The sequence below is a fragment of the Lepisma saccharinum genome, chromosome 2, assembly GCF_977018435.1.
Source record: "Lepisma saccharinum chromosome 2, izLepSacc3.1, whole genome shotgun sequence".
Lineage (NCBI taxonomy): Eukaryota > Metazoa > Arthropoda > Insecta > Zygentoma > Lepismatidae > Lepisma > Lepisma saccharinum.
The window spans coordinates 168123076-168141951 of record NC_139230.1 but is presented as its reverse complement, the minus strand read 5'-3'; the positions used below and the strand labels follow the sequence as shown (position 1 = coordinate 168141951).

Below are 18876 nucleotides of genomic sequence, written 5' to 3'. Positions count from 1 at the left end.
GAATAAACCTAGATTGACTCCTCTCCCTTAGGTTTAACAAAAATTAAAATGATCATAAGGCCTGGGTTTATAGGTGTTAAAATGTGCTAAAAATATGAAAATATGTAATAAAAATTTAAAAATGTTGCCAAATATTCTTATCATAAAATATCATCATCAAAATATCAAAATTATCTTACACATGTTTTATTTTTTTATTTATTTTATTTATTTGAGAAATCCTGAATACAGAGCAAATCCATTTTATATCAGGATATCAACAGCGAGAAAAATAGAAATATGTTTACACATAACAGTCAACTTTCGTCTACACTTACTGATTTTTTCAACATATGGAATGTATTTGTAGCAGAGTTTCTTTGTAAACTTCAGAAGTTTCGGAGCTTAGCTGTGTGGTTAAGTTGATATTGAATGTTAAATTTTGAGTATCAGATGAACTGAATCGAACCTGAGCATAGTTGCCAGTCTTTGCCAGGATATTAAAATTGTAATAACGCAATTCCTTTCCACACAATTTAAGAACATTTTACAAAATTATAAAATTTACTTGGAATTTTCTAGACAAAATTATGTCACATATTAAGAAATGTGTATTTACGTATAAAAAAATTGTAAAATGTGTGATTTCTGCAAGATAAAAATTGGTATTTTGGCTCTAGTTACCATGATCAGAATTGTAAGTCTGTTGCATGTTCATATTTACATGCAGAGAAATATTTATTTACCTAAAAATCCAGACCCAATGATGAAGATGATGTAAAAATTTAACAATTTTCCATGCATGTGTTACAAATACACTTCTATATACCATTCATTCCACCTTTGTAAGGGGAATGGAATCTATTGCATCAATGATTCACTTTTTCATCTACCTACAACAAATTATCCACATTGCATGTTCCTCAGATAATCTTTTCTTTTCCTTGTCCCATCTGGTATGATATACATTATATTGCCTTTATTTCTTTCCACATTATGCTAAATGCTTAACAGAATTATAACAATTCAACAGATCAGTGATTATCAACTTAAACTACACACACTCCACTTTGGGTACACAGAGAGGGTAGCAAATGGTACATCATTGCCTGGATAAGTTTATTTTACTTTGATTGTGTCACATTTAAGATGTGTACATATTGTTTTTGAATAAAAGCATGTTCCCTCTTATATAAAATCAGTAATTATTATTGTGTCAGTTGCTAGAATTTCATTTATTATTATTATCATGTCAGTTTTTAGAATTCCACAATTAAATGGTCTCAAACTCTTTGTATGACGGATTGATTTATAAACATTTCTCAAATGCATAAGAATGAAGTGATATATAGGACTGAGCCTATGCAAATACTTACCAATGCCAGTGCTGAAAAAATATATAACAATTTCAAGTTGTTAATAAGTACCGAGAAACTAGTACTCACTTTTATCTGCGAAGCTGTTTTTTCTTTTTCGATTAATTTCAGTGGCGACTGCCACCATCCTCGTTGGAACTTGCTGTACTGTTGCTTGGTGTGTGTCTTTTGTTTGTAGTTCTCTGGCTGCTGCTAGGTGCGCTGTTGTTAACTGTGCGTCTGGGTCTGTGTCGTCTGCTATTTCCAGGCAATATCTGTTGTAGTAGGGGAATCCAAGTGTGGTGTGCTTACCCGCTATCGATGTTAGGTCGTTCAGGAAGTGCATTATGGCATGCATTTCCTTGATTTTGGTGTCTACGAGCATGTGGGCAGCGAGAGAATTACAAATAAAAGACACACGCCAAGCAACAGTACAGCAAATTCCAACGAGGATGGTGGCAGTGGCCACTGAAATTAATCGAAAAAGAAAAAACAGCTTCGCGGATAAAGTGAGTACTAGTTTCTCCATATTTATATACTACCGCATATCTCTTTTCCCAATTATGAATTCAAGTTGTTAATAATACACTGCTCAAAAGAATTAGAGGATCATGTTTTTGAATGTTCACTACATTGCATAGTAAAATAATAGACGAGTAAAGCTGATAGAAAATATAACTGTATTCATAGAATACAATCAGAATCTTCATGCTTTCCATGCTAGTTTATTTTCTTCTAGAAACTGTCACATGTAACAGAACCACAGAAAACAAGGAGAAAAATACTGCTGTCTGTTGATCCAATCTGTTTATCATCACAGTTCAAGAAGTTTTTCTCCATGAGCATCAATAACACCCTTGCTAATAATGAACAAGTTTTGCACAAGCCTCCAGAGGTTACACCGAGAGGTAACTGGTCCCATTCTTTGATCAGGGCCTGTGAAAGATTCTGGAGAGTCATAGGTGCAATAGGCTTTAAATTGGAACTTTTGTCTACCTAATCCATGACCTGAATTTTATGCTTGGGCAGGAAGTAGCCGGTGACACCTGCAACATGTAGCTTCACATTGGCATGCTTGAAAAGAAACTCTTGACCCAAACCAAATGTAGGTGGCATAACACTCCTTCAGGACAGGTTCCCATGGATGATGGACAAGGTTATCAGTTGTCCACCATCACGGAACCACCTCTGAATCTGTTCACTTCTTAGGGCCTCCCGATGGCACAGTCAAGCAGTCCCGGGTTCTATACCCGGTGGAGGCACATAGTGGTTTGGATTCCACTTTAAACTGTAGGTCCAGTCCAATTAGCCTTACTGTGCATAAAGTGGACTTAAAAACACCAAATAAATCAATGAATCGGTCAATCAATCAGTGCTCACTTATTGGACACCCACTGACAAGGAGTGCTCATCAGGAGTGCATTAGCACTCCCATCACATTGAGTTAAGCCAAATCTTGACTCCTCTGTGACTAGCCCTTTCTTCCAGTATCAAAGTTACCCATATATATGAAGACAGATGAATCACTGCTGAACTTGCCTGTTCTGTGGGGTCAAGCAGGGTGCTCAAATGTCTTGCCTGACTCCCTAAGTTACATTTTTTCCACAGTCCCTACAGATTGATCAGATGCCAAAATACAAGGTGATAGGCAACATTTTCATGGCTGATTCTACCATCTGGTCAAAAACTCACCTTGGGCCTGTTGGTTGTCATCACCCTTCAAGTAGTCCCCTTTTGCACATACACACTGGTCCCAGCAATTGTCATTTTTAAAAAAAACATCGTGGAAGTCTCGTTCTGTGAGGGTGTTCCACTGCCCGTGTTTCTGCTTGTATCATCTCAGTGGTGTCAAACCCGTGACCTTTCAACTTCACAAGAGGACCAAGTCAGGCAAGCAGGGCGGGTGAGGGATGACAGTCATGTTATTTTTTAGTAAAAAAGCCTCTGGTGAATAAGGAATTGTGAGACAGTGTGTTGTGTTGCAAAAATGAGTTCTTTTGTTTGCCAATGTTCATGGCAACATCTTCGCACATTTTCACACAGCCACCACGAAGCATCAAAGTAGTAGGTGGAATTAACCATTTGGCCTGCTGTGATGAATTCTTTGTGCACAATCCCCTTGATGTCACAGAAATTGATAAGCATGCTCTTGACTGCTCTTCAAGTCATGCTCTTTTTGGTCTTTTTGAGTTTGGATTTTTATTTTGAGAGATTTGTTGCTTTCTCTTAGGGTCATAATCAGAAACCCAGATCTTGTCAGCAGTGATAACCCTGAACAAGAATGTTGCAACCTGGCAAATCTTGCAGAAGTCAACATGCTGCTGCTTCTGATCAACTGTAAAGATATTCTGCACAAATTATGTGCTAACATGATGTCCAATTCAGCAGTCAGAATCTGTTGGCATCTCCCATAACCAATTTCCACCTGATCAGCAAGGTGATGAATGGTTCGGTGTAAATCTTCACGACTGAGCTGTTGAACTTTGGCAACAATGTCAGGTGTTGTGCAGCTGAGGAGCCTCTTTGTGTGTTCATTGTCCTTGACGAATGTTCGACTGGTCCTGAACCAAGCATGTCATTCAAATACCCATGTACATGCAATGCCTTCTTTCTCAAGCATTTGTGTAATCAATGCCAGGGTCTCTGTCACACTTTTCATAGATTTGCAGAAAATTCAATGCACACTCACTGTTCCTTTCTTGGATCCATAGCGAAATCACCACACACCACAAACATGGCTCCAAATAAAAGGATGTAAACGGCCAACATATTCACTCACCTGCGTGAAATTTCGTACACTGAATCCCAAGATTATGCTATACCATTGCATCATACTTCTACAATTGCTGTGCAGATGGCAGCACCAATCTCAAAAATTCTTGACTCCTTGTACTCCACCAGGAGGCATGTTCAATGCATGCAGCATGTCAGCAGGCAGTTTGTTTTGACTTTCACATGAAACTCGAAAACTAGAGAAGCATAACGTAACAAGTATTTGTTTCAAATAGATAGCATTGATGGTTAGTGTGTTAAGTGTTCCCCTAATTCTTTTGAGGAGTATACTTATAAATGTTAATAAAATAATTTCATTGCCACTATACAAAATCAATCTATCAGTTTTGCTTTTTATAAAATCATTAGTTCAGATAAGAGATCACAAGAATATAAGAAACGCTTATGTTATTAAGGAAATCCACTTTTGCCACACAATGTTGGTACAAACTTAAAGAAAATGGCGCATTTTGCATAATTCCCAGGATATTTGGATTCCACAAAAGTAACATTTGTGGAATTTTGCAGACCTTACGGGATACCTTGACTCCATAAAAGTATCAGCTGGTAGCAGTGATTAAATTCAATATGATACATTATTTATATTTATGGTATACATCTGAAACTCATTTCATTACTATTTGGTTGTGTTAAAAGAGAGCTCTCACAAGAGTTTAACACATACGTACATATTAAAACCTTGTAACAAAATTTATGAAATGGCCTGGGGGGATACAATTAGACAATGAAAGGTTGAGGAACACTGCTACAGATAATGAACATGCTTTTCTTTTTTAAGCTGAATGAACAGACTCCGTCCAGATTTATTTTTTCTTCATTTGATATAGTAATAATTTAATTACGCTGTGCTTGTATTGATGAACTAATACCACCATGGATAAAATTTTCGTTCAGTTACAATCTTAATAAAGTATGATCTTGGTTCCTTTCGAACAGAAAAAAGGTATTTAGAAAATTGTAAAAGTGTATAAAGTTATGCACTCTTAAATGTTAAACATTTTTAAAATTGCATAAGTTATCTTGATTTATTTATCACATGACCTGACCTATACTTATGCTATGAGGCTATGCAATGTTATTAATCATGATCTAATGCCAAATGTCATTGTCAGTGTCTAATGCCATTTTAGGAAGGAATCAGTTCCATTTAGACTAACTATGAATAAATCCCTTGCCAAGTTTTTCATGTTAGAGAATAACATATTCTACCACTAACTGAACTCTTGTTTAGATTTTTGGTGCACACTCGTGTTTCATGATGATGAGGGTTTTTTGGGATATCAACCATGTCAGCTCTGGCTTCCAAGCTTTCAAGAGTTACATTAATTGAGCAAGTGCAAATTGGGTAAGGCAAGCTACTACTCTTTCGTGAACAGCTTTGGAGAGTACTGGGACGAGTACTTTTTCCAGCAGTTGGGATAGCTGAATCACTGTCCAATGACGACAGCCACTTGCCCAAGTGTAGACTATTCCTTTTAGCTTTCATTGGTCTTACTCGGTGCATTGTATAAACTGACACTTGAAATGCACTATCTGAATGCAACCAAGAGCTTTATTTATATGATATTGATGCCAAAAATCACAAAGGGATACATTCTATTATTTTGCTTTGCTGGAACTGAAAGAACATTTGTATAAGTCACTCAGTTGAGTCACACTTTAAGTTTCCCAGAAACTATACAAAACTACTAGGTATAGTTTGAATTCCATATTTTGAAATGTAGAAAAAAATTAAACAATGCATTATCCTAATTGTAGTGTTAGATGTTGGGAGAAAAGAGCTTCCTTTTTGGCATTTTGAGTTAAACTAACAAAATCATTCAGCTTACTTAACTAATAGAATTGTTGAATTATCCAAGGATGTAGGTTGTGTGTGCAGGACACACGCTGCAGTTTAGTCACTTCAAAATTAGGTTAGTTGCAATGTTTCCACAAGTTCCTGATCATGGAATATGTACAGTGGTAAGTTACCAGATATACCACAGTATATTTCTCCCCTGAATAGGAGGAGAAGATAAAATAATGTATAAGAGTTCTGTAATAATGTCAGGATGACTTAACAATTTTGGATATTGAAATACTGGACAAAAACTTGTTCCGAGGACTTTTGTCAGGACAATGAGGACACCTTAATGAAAAATGGAACATTCTCATATTTTATGAGATGTCAGGGAACCACAAGCGACTCACGTCACTCTCGTCTACTACCCAAATGTATCACGCTTATCTTCTGGGGCTGTGGTTCAATAGACAAAGTAACCTGGATTTTATGTGTGTGGAATCATAGTATAGGTGGCAGGTTAATGGGTTGCAATGTCTAGATCAACTGTCTCTAGCCAGACAGGATCCATTTCAAGCTAAATGTTCCAGTTTAGGTTCTGCTTTTCCTTGTGTATTGCTATTGCCAGTCCCAGTAGTATTTCACATTTCATGTTGACATTTGTTCACACTTATTGGAAATGCATTAAAATTAAGTTTTAAAAATATGGTGGTGTGCAATTAAGAAAATGATGGCAAAACTGGTGGGTGCATGTGTGTCAATGAAACGATGTATGCGATTTGAAATACTGATTCTTTTTGTCAGTGTACAGCAGAGATTGTTACAATTTGCACATCAACAAAATAAAATGTTCGAAACTTATCCTCAAAATCTTACATTCCTGTAACAAAATTGAATGATGGCCACTTCTTTAAATGAGAATTTCGGAACGCAATAGCTCTCTCATCTTCATCACTTATACTTCAGATGCAGTATTTAATGGTGTTTCAAACAATATTGTTGAATCTACTAAGAATATAAAGGCACTGTAGAAGAATTCTAGGGATGATTAAATATGATACTACATTGCACTGTTGTTATTTTTTTTATTGTAGTCACTTTTCTATTCATCATATGCCACCCTCATCAGAAATTCTCACATACATAATTCAAGAAATTTTCATGGTATAACAATCTGTTTTTTATCCCCTGGTTTGTGAACTTTCAACAGTACATACACACATTTTTTTAGAAAATGCCAAACAAAGTCTTAGTTAAGTGTTTTTTTTTAATTGTAATTACGAAAATATAACAAAGGGCATGGAAATTTTAAAAAGTTGAATTTCTGCTATCTCCATGGCCAGTGCGTGCTTGATTCATGATCTCTCCATTGAAGAGTCTGGCTTCAAATCCTGCCCAGGGCATGGATGTTTGTTTGTGTGTATCATTTCATTTAATCAGCATTCATTCTCACTGTTGTGATGACTTAATGAGGTAGAAAATCAATGTTCAGTAACCATAATACAACAAAAATAATACAAATCTGGCACGGTATTTCTTATACTTGGTCAGCATTTGACCATTATTAAAAATTCAGAAGTATTTTAATAGTCTTACTGTGCTCACTTATGCAATTATTACTTGCACAATATGGAAAATACCCGTTCAATGCTGTTCCTTTAGCTGAATGGTGCCAAACACTATCCTCTCGATTACTTCACTAGTATGTTTTGTTCGCATTGATTTGTTCGAAGATCTGTAGTACAATATGTAACCATGATATGAAAGAATACTTCAAACTATAAAATGCATCTGTAAAATGAAGTCACTATTAAGAGAAAAGTTGAGCGATTGATTGAATTAGGTTATTTTACATTGCTTTTCCGTCACTTTCAGCTAATCGCAGCAGTAAGGATGAGTGTTGATATGATGAAATTGATGAAGGGACACTTGCAAAGAACACCCATGCCCAGACTGGGATTCGAACCTCAGACCCCTGGCATCATAGCATGCTGTGCTAACCACTCCACTCCACCACCGAGTTCAGTAAGATAGAAGTTGTATTATCAAAGGAATCGAATACGAATAGCACAACTCTTTTTATTAGATTGCTATCATGCAGTAGGTTTGTGGATACATATTTATGTAGAGATTTTACAGTATTCCCCTCATATAGGTGTTTTGAAATGAACACATTCCCAAGATCAAAATTTTCAGCTTATACCATTGTGTCTTGTAGTAAAGGGGTCCCTGGTGGAGGCACATAGTAATTCAGATTCCATTAGCCTGTCTGTGATTAAAGTGGACTAAAATGGAAACAAACAAACCATTTAGTATTTGAAGTTTAGAGTAGAAATTTATTTTTGCCACTAGTGTGGGCAGTCATGTGATTTAACAAGAGTTTTTGTAATATGTACAATAGAAGTTTTGATATTATTAGGTTAGGTTAAGGATAGTTGTGCTAAGTATAATATGGTCTTGCTGAAAATCATCTCTGAAATAGTTCTCTTCTTCCAGATGGCTGCAGGTGTATCATCCCCATCAATGGTGACTCCCAGCAGGAGCTTCCAGTCTCTTAGCCGTACATTGTCATCTCAAGAAAGTTTGCCAGGCTCTCCTACACGAACAAAGTCACCACGTTCCCCACCAACGGGTAGAATGTTTTCTCCATCAGATTCCGCCCATTCGACAGGTAATTCATCGCAGTCAAGCTCACCAAGTTCCTCTGTTCCCAACAGTCCTGCAGGTACTGCTGTCGCGGCTGCTACAGGCACAACTGCCAGTGCCGGGGCAAGTACTGCTGCACATTACCAGCGCCCTTCAACATTACATGGATTAAAACACAAACTCCACACGGCTGCAAAAAACATTCATTCGCCAAATCGCAGGAAATCTGTGGGTCACATTCCACTTTCACCTTTGGCTCGCACTCCTTCACCGTCGCCACTGCCATCATCTCCAACGCGTTCTCCAAGCCCCCTTGCTTTTCCAGCTGGCCATCAGCCAGGAAGTTCAAACACCACTCAGTCCTATAGTCCAGGGACATCTCTTACGCCGGGTTCTGGAAAGAAGCCTTTCACACGACCAAAAAGTGCAGAACCGGGATCACCTTTGCTACGAAGAGCTCTGTCGCCTGATAGGCTTCATCCACGAAGTGCAGAAAGCAAAGGGAAACCAGCTACAACTCACATTTCACCTCTTTGCAATCCTGCTCCGAAAGTAACCGTCTCAAATGCACCTAAAGTAACAATTACTTCACAGTCTTCACCCACAACTGCCAAACCAACAGTTACAGCTGCAGGGTCATGTGAAAATGGAAGCAAATACGATCACGTGGTTTCAAAGCCTCCGGAGCACCCTTCGTCTCGTTTGTCCCGAGATTCTGTCTTTGAGAGAAGTCTATCATCGGAGATCCTAGAGCAGCAACAAACTGAAAATAAGAGTTGTGTTAAAGATGATGATGGAGTCTCCAGCTTTCATACCGTCAGTCAATCTAGCTACATTGCTGGAATAAAGGAATTAGTGCCAATATCGGGGAACTCCGCCAACCAAGAAAATGTTCAATCTCAGCCAAGTGCCAGTGATTATGGTAATGTAGAACACAGAAATACCCTTCCTTTAACTTCAGTGAGTTTAATTGTGGCTGGTGATAGAACATCTCAACCGCTTCCACGGATAGCTGAAGAAAAGGACTCCCCAACAAGCAGTAAAGATGATACTTCACCATTGAAAGATGCACCATTGACGCAGTCAGAAAGTAAAGCCATTGTGGAAAAGGAAGGAGACATCAAGAGCAAATTTGGGTTTAGTAAATGTGAAGTTGGTGGGAAAAAATCAAAAATGGAAAACAAGGGGGATAACAGTAAAACAAAATCTCAAGATTCAAAAGGCATAAAGGCTACAGCGGAAGATAAATTTCATGCTTCAAAATCTCCTCCGGTTACAAGATCAGACTCGAAAAGTCGCAGAAGAGAGAGAAGCGAAAGTCCAAAAGGAAATAAGGAATTCACTGATGGTAAAGTTAGAGGCAATGTGACAGAGAAATTCAGACCCTCTGAAAGTAGTAAAGATGGAAAAGAAAGTGCATCAAAAAAGGATGGTAATAAGTGGACTGCACAAGAAAAGAGAGAATTGTTTCGAGTCACTTCAAGTAAAGATTAATTGTGAAATAACATTTGGATTGCAGTATTGTTAAAATGAAAAGTGTCAAATTTTTTTGATCCACCCACAGATGTATATATAAATACACACACATATATATAAAAGCATTTTTTGCTAACTTACATTGATGACAACTGAATTTGTTTCCTATGGTTGTGGACTTTGTCACCCATTGTGATTTTCTCACAGCTGTCATTTATATATCATGAGTATTATAAATGTACAAACGTGTAAATATTTTCTGATTGTTATCTTGTGACATTTCTTTGCTGTTTTCCAAAGACGTTTAATTTTAAGTTATGTAAATATAGTTTGTGAAGCTGCATTTTGTAATGAGCTGTGACTGTTCTGTGTACACATTACCCAGAACAAATATTTGTTAATGTTTTTATAAATCTAGAAACTAGGCTGAAAGCAGTGTAAAATACTTAATTGTCTAACTGGCATAGCTTGTAGTATTTTTAATGACGTTACCTTTTACACAGAGGCGTTAACGACTTGATTTTAAGGATCATATTTGACAAAAAAAAGTTTGATTTTTTTTTTTAATTGGCTTTGTTTTGTTATCTCTGTATGTAGGGTGATGTTTTTAATGTCATGTTATGAGGGTACTAGAATTAATGCCTGTTCATATTTGTCATATCTGTGATATAGGTGGCAATCCAGTTGATTTTAGCAGTGGAGGAAAGCAAGGGTTAGGATCATAGCCAAAGCAAAAATAGTCTGTGACGTGTCAAGGAAGTGTTAAAATTTTTCAGATAGGTGTGCATATTGTTCTGTTGCTAGTATATAGATAAATATACTAATGATTCTTTTCTTCTTAGTATCCTAGACACAACATATGTATAGTGGAAAAGTATTTCTTACTTGACTAACTGTTGGTCACCTTAAACTTTGTGTATGTAAAACAGAAGAATGTTAAAAGAAAACTATATATAGCAGCAAATATCAAGTTTCTTCAATAGTACAAGGTTGTAAAGATAATGTTACACTTGCAGTTTATGTAATTTATGATTTTGTTAATGTAGCATTAATTTACTGAAAGATCCAAATGGTAAATAAAGTGATCGGTGACAGTTTGAGTGTACTGATCAGAAAAGCTGATGAAACTCACCAAATTATTAAATGTGATGTGCTCACTCTAACTGTGTCCATGTTTTGGCAATGTGGAAACAGGTTTGTAATTCTATGAGAATTATTGTTGTGATCTTCTTTATACATATTATACAGACATATATATTATATGCAAATCATACACTGCATGTTTGTTTGCAATTCATACATTGTAAATTCCTTAACATTGCTAGAGAAACTGCCATATTAGGAAGTATTTGCCAAATTTCATTCTTATGGTTACGTGTTAACATTCTTATTGAATAAAATAAAACTACCTTCTTAGAAGAAGGTATATGTAATAATTTCATGTGAAGAAAGGAAAAAAGGGATATTTTTCCTACACAAAAAAAATATATATATAAATAGAGTAGCAAAATTTGTTCTATGAAAGTGTATGCATAAATTATATCTCCAATACTGTTGTACACCTTTTCATAGAAAAGGCTATATAGGTTATGTTCAGTAATCAGTCATGTGAAAACTCTTGTGTTGATCAAGAGTGAAAAATCAGTTGTCAGAATTTGTCGGTATTGTAAAAACAAATAGTTTCCCTTAGTGGAAGAATGTGTATGTCTTTATTAAACAAATTTTGCTTTTAAGGCGGTTCGTTTCTTACCTTTTAAAGACGTATATTTTTTATTGCAGTCAGTTTCTGTATATGTGATGTTTTCTGATTAACATCATCTAAATGTTATTTTTGTACAAAAGTCATTGTTTATATATACATATATATATTCTTCTTTCATTATTCATAGTCATTGGTTCTGCATGTTTTACTATTTTTGTTGTTCAATGAAAGGCCACTGTACTTAAAATTTTGGAAGAAACTTCACAACATCTGAAATGTTAAAAATGTCTGAGAGTACTTTTGAAGTGACAATGATATATAATAATATATTATCTCTATTATAAGTCGGTGCAGAGGATAGTATAAGAAGGCGGTATGTTGGTAGAACAAATTGTGTATGTTCTGAGCCTGTGAGCTACATTTTATGCAAAGTAAATTCCATTACATTCATTTCAGACAATGATTGGTTTCTTTTCCTTGTGAGAACATATCTTAAACAACAACGTGCCTTTGTTTTTACATTTCATCCATCATTTAATGACGTGTTTGTGGCTGGGGTAAATACGAGAACTGGGAAGAAAAAAGGCTTGCATTATTATTAAAATTCAAAATTTTAGCAAGCAACACAAATGCCTAAAATACGTTTTTTATATTGACCACTGTTCATCTATTATATGTATTTTCTATTCAGTATTATCACATTTCAAATCAAAACTTACATGTGAATTAAATCATATTTTATAATTTAGGAAAGCATCAGTTGATCTTGTAAAGACAAAGGTGATGTTATTTTGTAGGTTCTGAAACCTATACATTAACATTTATTTATTATTATTTATTTTAAGACATAAGTATACTTTGCAATTAAGGTCAAAATGAGCATTAAAGGGGAGAAGAGACTTGAAGAATGAGCATAGTTGCCTATATTTTAATACCTGATGTAAATCTTTATTTATCTAGTTATTTTAGACGAAACAATCCTCTTAAGACAAATACAGCAAAATAACATAGCAGGATGAAACATAGCGAATGCGGCAAGATTGTGAAATGTGCTGGTGTAAAGCTGACTTGCTCTCAACTCTCACTTGGGCTTCCCAATGGCATAGTTGTAACATCATTGTCTTGTAATCAAGAGGTCCTGGTTTCAATACCCAGTGGAGGCACACAGTGGTTTTGATCCTAATTATTGTAGGTCCAGTCCCGATTAGCCAATCTGTGCATAATGTGCACTTAAAACTGAAATTGTAAAAACTCACTTCTCTCCACTCATTTTGAACCTAAATTCTCCTCAGATTTTTCTTATTCCATAGAACATTTTTGTAGTGCCATATATTTTTCTTAATGCAAAGTGGTGTAACTATTTTTTCTTTGTATGTGTAGGCATACTTTTGTATTTGTTATTTAGCCATGCTGTTGAAAGAAAGGGGTACTTTTGTGATGGTAAAATGATGAAAGAATAAAATCTGAGATAGTAAGGATTTCATGTAACAACAATAACTTTTTGGCTGAGTATCATTGAACATAATTGGAGTGATTGAAATACATTTGCAAAAAAGCATGTCATTTGCCATTCAGCAATGCAAGCAGACAAGGGGTAGCTTGAAATGTCAGTACTTAAGTAATCATATTGAAAGTGTACTTGTTTAAGTGTTGGATGGAATAGTAATGTGTACAATCTTACAAGTCACAAGTTGCTCAAGTTTTATGAAATCAAAATTTTAGTTCTTAAATTGCATTAAAATATTAATTTTGCAGCCATCATAATCGCAATATTCCCACACACTCTTCTGTATAAAACAAAAATCCATAAGTTCCGACCGATAATGCATCAACTACTAAATGTTGAAATGCTGAGAATGCACTGTTGCATATAGCTCACTGCCCAGGAGATGATCCCCAACGGAAGTGCAGTGATGTAGCGTCAGTCAACTCCACTATTAGAGATGGGATAGTGCACCCTGAGTGAGAAACACATGTGGGCTTGCTGTAACCAGTGCAGCGATGCAAGTCATTTACGGTTACCAGACGTCCTCTTTTACCCAGACAAAACCTCTTTTTCGAATCCTGAAAATGGTCCGGGTGGGTTTTTAGGAAAATTTGGAAATATCCTCTTTTCTGAGATAAAGGCAACTGATTAACTTCAAGATTAGTAACAAAATGTTATTTGTAAATAACTGTTAATATTGTTTCCATTTTCAATTTCAAACTAAAGAAATACAACCCTCTCAGTTGCAAGCACGAAGACAAGAAATTTTTCTTCCAAAGAAAAATTGCTGAACTTTTGCATCTCTTCTGTTGTCGCCACTCTCAGTGTGAAGTATTGATTTCAAAACATTTGTGACATCTACCGTGGCTCGTGGTGAGCAGCAAGTTTCTACCAATAGGTAAAAATATGCAATATGCCGTGGCTTACTTTGATTTGAGTTTCATGACAGAATTCAGAAACAAACAGTAATTTTTAACTGCTGTACTCTTAGTTGTTACACGGTAGTGGAGAAGTGAAGTTCTGTCGAATAGCGATCTGAACCATTCCAAAATGCAAATGTGTTTTTAGTGACGACTTACAAAAATGGTTTCCTGACTTTAGGCCTGGAAGAATCGACTCGGAGGCAGAATGTCAATTTATGTTATTCTTTTAAAGTAAGAGACCAAGTTTCACAACCGTATAATATTATGAGCATGGTGAATAAATATTAGAATATTCAGACATTTGCCTATAATGAAGCCTATTATTAGTTATATGGAAATGGTGTAAAATTGTTTTACAGGGGTGTGTGATTTATAAACTCACCAAAACACCAGTAAGCACAAAACGTGTGTTCGAAGTGCTGCATCTTCATTGAAAGTTAACTTCTTGCAATCTTAAAATGTTCTCTCTGGTAACCCTAAAGTTGTTGCAAATATATTTTTTTAAATTCTTTGAAATACAGTCTATATAATGCACAGGATAAGCAATACAAAAGTATTCTGGACACTGGTTTGGTTTGATTTGGTGTTTTAAGTCCACTTTGTGCACAGTAAGGCTAATCGGGACTGGACCTACTGTTTAAAGTAAGAACCGAACCACTATGTGCCTCCACCGGGTATCGAACCTGGGACCCCTTGATTACAAGGCAAGGACTGTGCCATCGGGGAGGCCATATTCTAGGCACTGAAAAGAAAAAGCAGCAACCTGTTTCTGCAGACACACACTCTGTGTGATTGACGCAAATCAACTCCTACGCACTTCCCAAAGGACACTAGAAAGCCTTTCTGCTACCCCTAAAATCTGCAAATGGACCGATCCTTCCCTTTATCCCCACACCTCGTCTCCCCTCATTTGGGGATCTTCTCGTCAGCTGACTGCTATATTTTATATTATTTCTGGTGAACGTAGCATACATCTCTCTCAATGCAAAACCCTCAGCAATTAATAATATTTCTCTGAATCACAAGACATGTGAATAGATGATAATCAAACTAGTGCACACTGTTGTTTTTGTTAACATGTTTGCTCAGAGAACTACAGATGACAACTGGAATCTAGGTGTGCAGAATTTTTCCACATTATTTGCAAAGGCATAAATGATGCTTGTATAGAAGGTCCATACAAAGGAAAGTTAAAGTAATATAGTTAAATTAAAATTGGTAAAAATCAGGAAATAAATATATTGACACCAAATAAAACAACATTAATACAATACTTAAATAAATTAGTGTTAACAGAAGGCAAATGAAACAATGGTTCAAAGTGAAACTTACTGTAAAAATTAACATTAATCATATTGTAAGAACTAATACATTTAATAGCAGTACAATCAGGGAAGAATAAAATTTAAATTTACCAAAGGCTGTATGAGAAAAGTACTGAAGGAATAATTAATAACTTTTAGCAATAATGAAAATAATGTCAATATTACATGATCTCCAAACAAATTGGCACTTTTTATTGGCAGTTGATTTGATACATATATCTTTTTGGCTCCAGTGTGTGCAAGAAAAGTTAAAAGTGCATATTTATATGCACTGTATGTGCTGTATTTTATTATTTCATCATTTTTATCTTCATAATATTCAAATGTATAACTTTGTCTTTCATTTTGTGTCAAACTCATATAATTCCAGTACATAGTAGTAACATTGTATACTGTATTATGCAAGCCTGTATAAATGCTGTTGGTTAGGCTTGCTACCCCTCTCAACATTGTTTGTTCCATGTGTGATGGAGGGGGAACATATAAACCTGTAAATCAATATCTTTAGGACAGGTTGTCTATTTTTTATGTTTGAAACATACAGTAAAACAGAACAGAGATTGCAGTCTATAGTATTCATACCTTATTATTACTTGCATTATCTTTATAATCTTTTCAGTAGAAATACTGTTAATTTTTTTATAACTTCTAAAATCTTGTTAATTATGTACACAATTAAAGTTGCCCTCCTCAGAGCCCTCTGGAGCCTGTTTGAAGCAACGGATTGTGCTGAAACTTGTTATAGTGGCTAAGGAGACCATGGGGAAGCAAATGTTGATGAAAAAATTAGTTCAAATGTTCATCACCAGGTGCAAATGTGGTGTATATACCACCCTGTATCTGGATATAGAAACCAACATTTCCGCAATGTGTGTGTGTTTGGGGGGGGGGGGGTTGGATTAGGAAATGTGCAGATATTACTTTGAACTGATACTGATTATGATGCTTGAACAACATATATATATAAATGTTTTCAGCTACAAATTATAAGATTTAACATTGCCACTCTACCCTACCAGAGCCATGGTGGTGTAGTCAGTAGGGCTTCTGACTACCACATGGGAAATCCAGGTTTGATTTCCAGGATGCTTGATCTAAGGTCACAATTTTTCTGGGCTCACCAAATGCTACCTGAGGTGGGGGGGGGGGGGGTTGGTAAAGGTAGCCAGAGTGTGATGCTTGTCACATCAGCTCCAAAATGGTTGAGATTCAAAATGTGTGGGGGTAAGTTAACTTATGACTTAATTATTTTCTTATAATTAGTGTTGAGTTGATACAAATGTATCGTCTATTTGTATCTGCTGATAATTTTGCATAGTTTGAGTATCTCATAAAGGCTGCAGTTTAACCATCTTGGAAATTATAGAAATTGCATAATTTTATACATCAAGAAAAAAATTGAATTTTGTAGAAAATTGGATCTTGAGATTCTCTCATATATACACTTTGAAACTTTTGTGGGTGGACTGATGAAATGTTTGCCGATAGTAATAATGTACTGATATACGTAAAATTTACTGATACTCTATTGATCCAATATAAGTATTAAATGGTTCGTTCACATTCTTAAACTTTAGTGGATGGAGCCTCACACTAGGGATGGCCAAACGGATCCGGATCCGAAAAATCCAGATCCATTCAGATCCGGATCTGGATCCAAAAGTTACGGATCCGGATCCGAGAGTTCTGGATCTGGGTCCGAAAGTTTCGGATCTGGATCTGGGTCCGAAAGTTTCGGATCTGGATCCAGATCCAGGAGTTCCGGATCCGGATCTGGATCCAGATCCGAGAGTTCCGGATCTGGATCTGGGTCTGAAAGTTTCGAATCTGGATCCGGGTCTGAAAGTTTCGAATCTGGATCCGGGTCTGAAAGTTTCGAATCTGGATCCGGGTCCGAAAGTTTCGAATCTGGATCCGGGTCCGAAAGTTTCGTATCTGGATCCGGATCCGAGAGTTTCGTGTCTCAATCCCATTATAATATTACCACACCTTAAAAGGTATTATGATCTTCGATTACAAAGAAATTTTTCGTTAGTCCTACAAGAATTTTTTCAAGTGTTGTTCCTAAAATACTTTGCTACGCATCGGCTAACACACTCGTGCACAAATGTCCGAGGTGATTTTGTAAATGCCATTGAAACTAATATGTATTTATTCAAATATATTGGAAATGAAAACACACATAAATATGAGACATTCCATTCCAGGATGAAACCTTTAACACATATAACAAGACAGAAATGTTATACAATAATTATACAATTGTTCTACAGTTACAGTTTTACAAATTAAAATAAAACATTATATGCAGTGTTAAATAATTACAAAGTGTAAGACTAACAAGGGAAGTTATCTAAGTGTCCCCCTCCGATTTCCATGAAACTTGGCAGTATAGTGGAGGCCAAAGGAAGAATTACGTGTTTTTTTTGTTTCAGTTAAAAAACGGTTTTAGGGGGCAAAACCCCCTCAAATGTCAAGATGAGGACAAATTGAAGTGAGGATCTGACCCCTGTGTCCCTCCGATATCCATGAAACTTGGCAGGTGTATAGTGGGGCCCAATGGAAGAAATACGTGTTTTTTTGTTTCAGTTAAAAAACTGTTTTAGGGGGCAAAACCCCCTCAAATGTCAAGATGAGGACAAATTGAAGTGAGGATTGGACCCCTGTGTCCCCCTCCGATTTCCATGATACTTGGCAGGTGTGTGTATAAACGGGCCCAAATGAAGAAATAAGTGTTTTTTTGTTTCGGCTAAAAAACTGTTTTAAGGGGCAACCCCCCCTCAAATGTCAATATGAGGACAAATTTAAGTGGGCATTTGACTTATGTGTCCCCCTCCGATTTCCATAAAACTTGGCAGGTGTATAGTGGGGTTACAGGGCGAAACCCACTCAATTCTCAAGATGAGGACAAATTGAAGTGGGGATCTGACCCATGTGTCCCCCTCCGATTTCCATGAAACTTGGAAGTTGTGTGTGTAAACGGGCCCAAATGAAGAAATACATGTTTTTTTGTTTTGGCAAAAAATTTGTTCTAGGGGGCAACCTCCTCTCAAATGTCAAGATGAGGACAAATTGAAGTGGGGATCTGACCCCTGTGTTCCCCTCCGATTTCCATGAAACGTGGCAGGTGTATAGAGGGGCCCGAAGGAAGAATTACGTGTTTTTTTTGTTTCAGCTAAAAACTGTTTTAGGGGGCAAAATCCCCTCAAATGTCAAGATGAGGACAAATTGCAGTAAGGATCTGACCCCTGTGTCCCCCTCCGATTTTCATGAAACTTGGCAGGTGTATAGAGGGGCCCAAAGGAAGAAATACGTGTTTTTTTTTTGTTTCGGCTAAAAAACTGTTTTAGGGGGCAAAACCCGCCTCAAATGTCAAGATGAGGACAAATTGACATGGGGATCATCTGACCC

General features: G+C 36.3%; 1 protein-coding gene across 7 annotated transcripts in view; it reads left to right on the top strand.

Moving 5' to 3' along the window:
* Positions 1 to 16008, top strand: part of dop (microtubule-associated serine/threonine (MAST) protein kinase dop) — a 1057607-nt gene extending 1041599 nt beyond the window's left edge. For 5 of the 7 annotated variants that reach the window (XM_083117696.1, XM_083117699.1, XM_083117700.1 and 2 more), the window contains one exon: positions 8404 to 16006. In XM_083117696.1, coding sequence (XP_082973822.1) covers positions 8404 to 10047 — 1644 coding nt within the window. In that variant the 3' untranslated portion in view covers positions 10048 to 16006. Of the gene's footprint in view, positions 1 to 8403 lie in introns of all 7 variants that reach the window. The other 2 variants (XM_083117695.1, XM_083117694.1) reach the window with 2 other exon arrangements.
* Positions 16009 to 18876: the final 2868 nt, after the last annotated feature.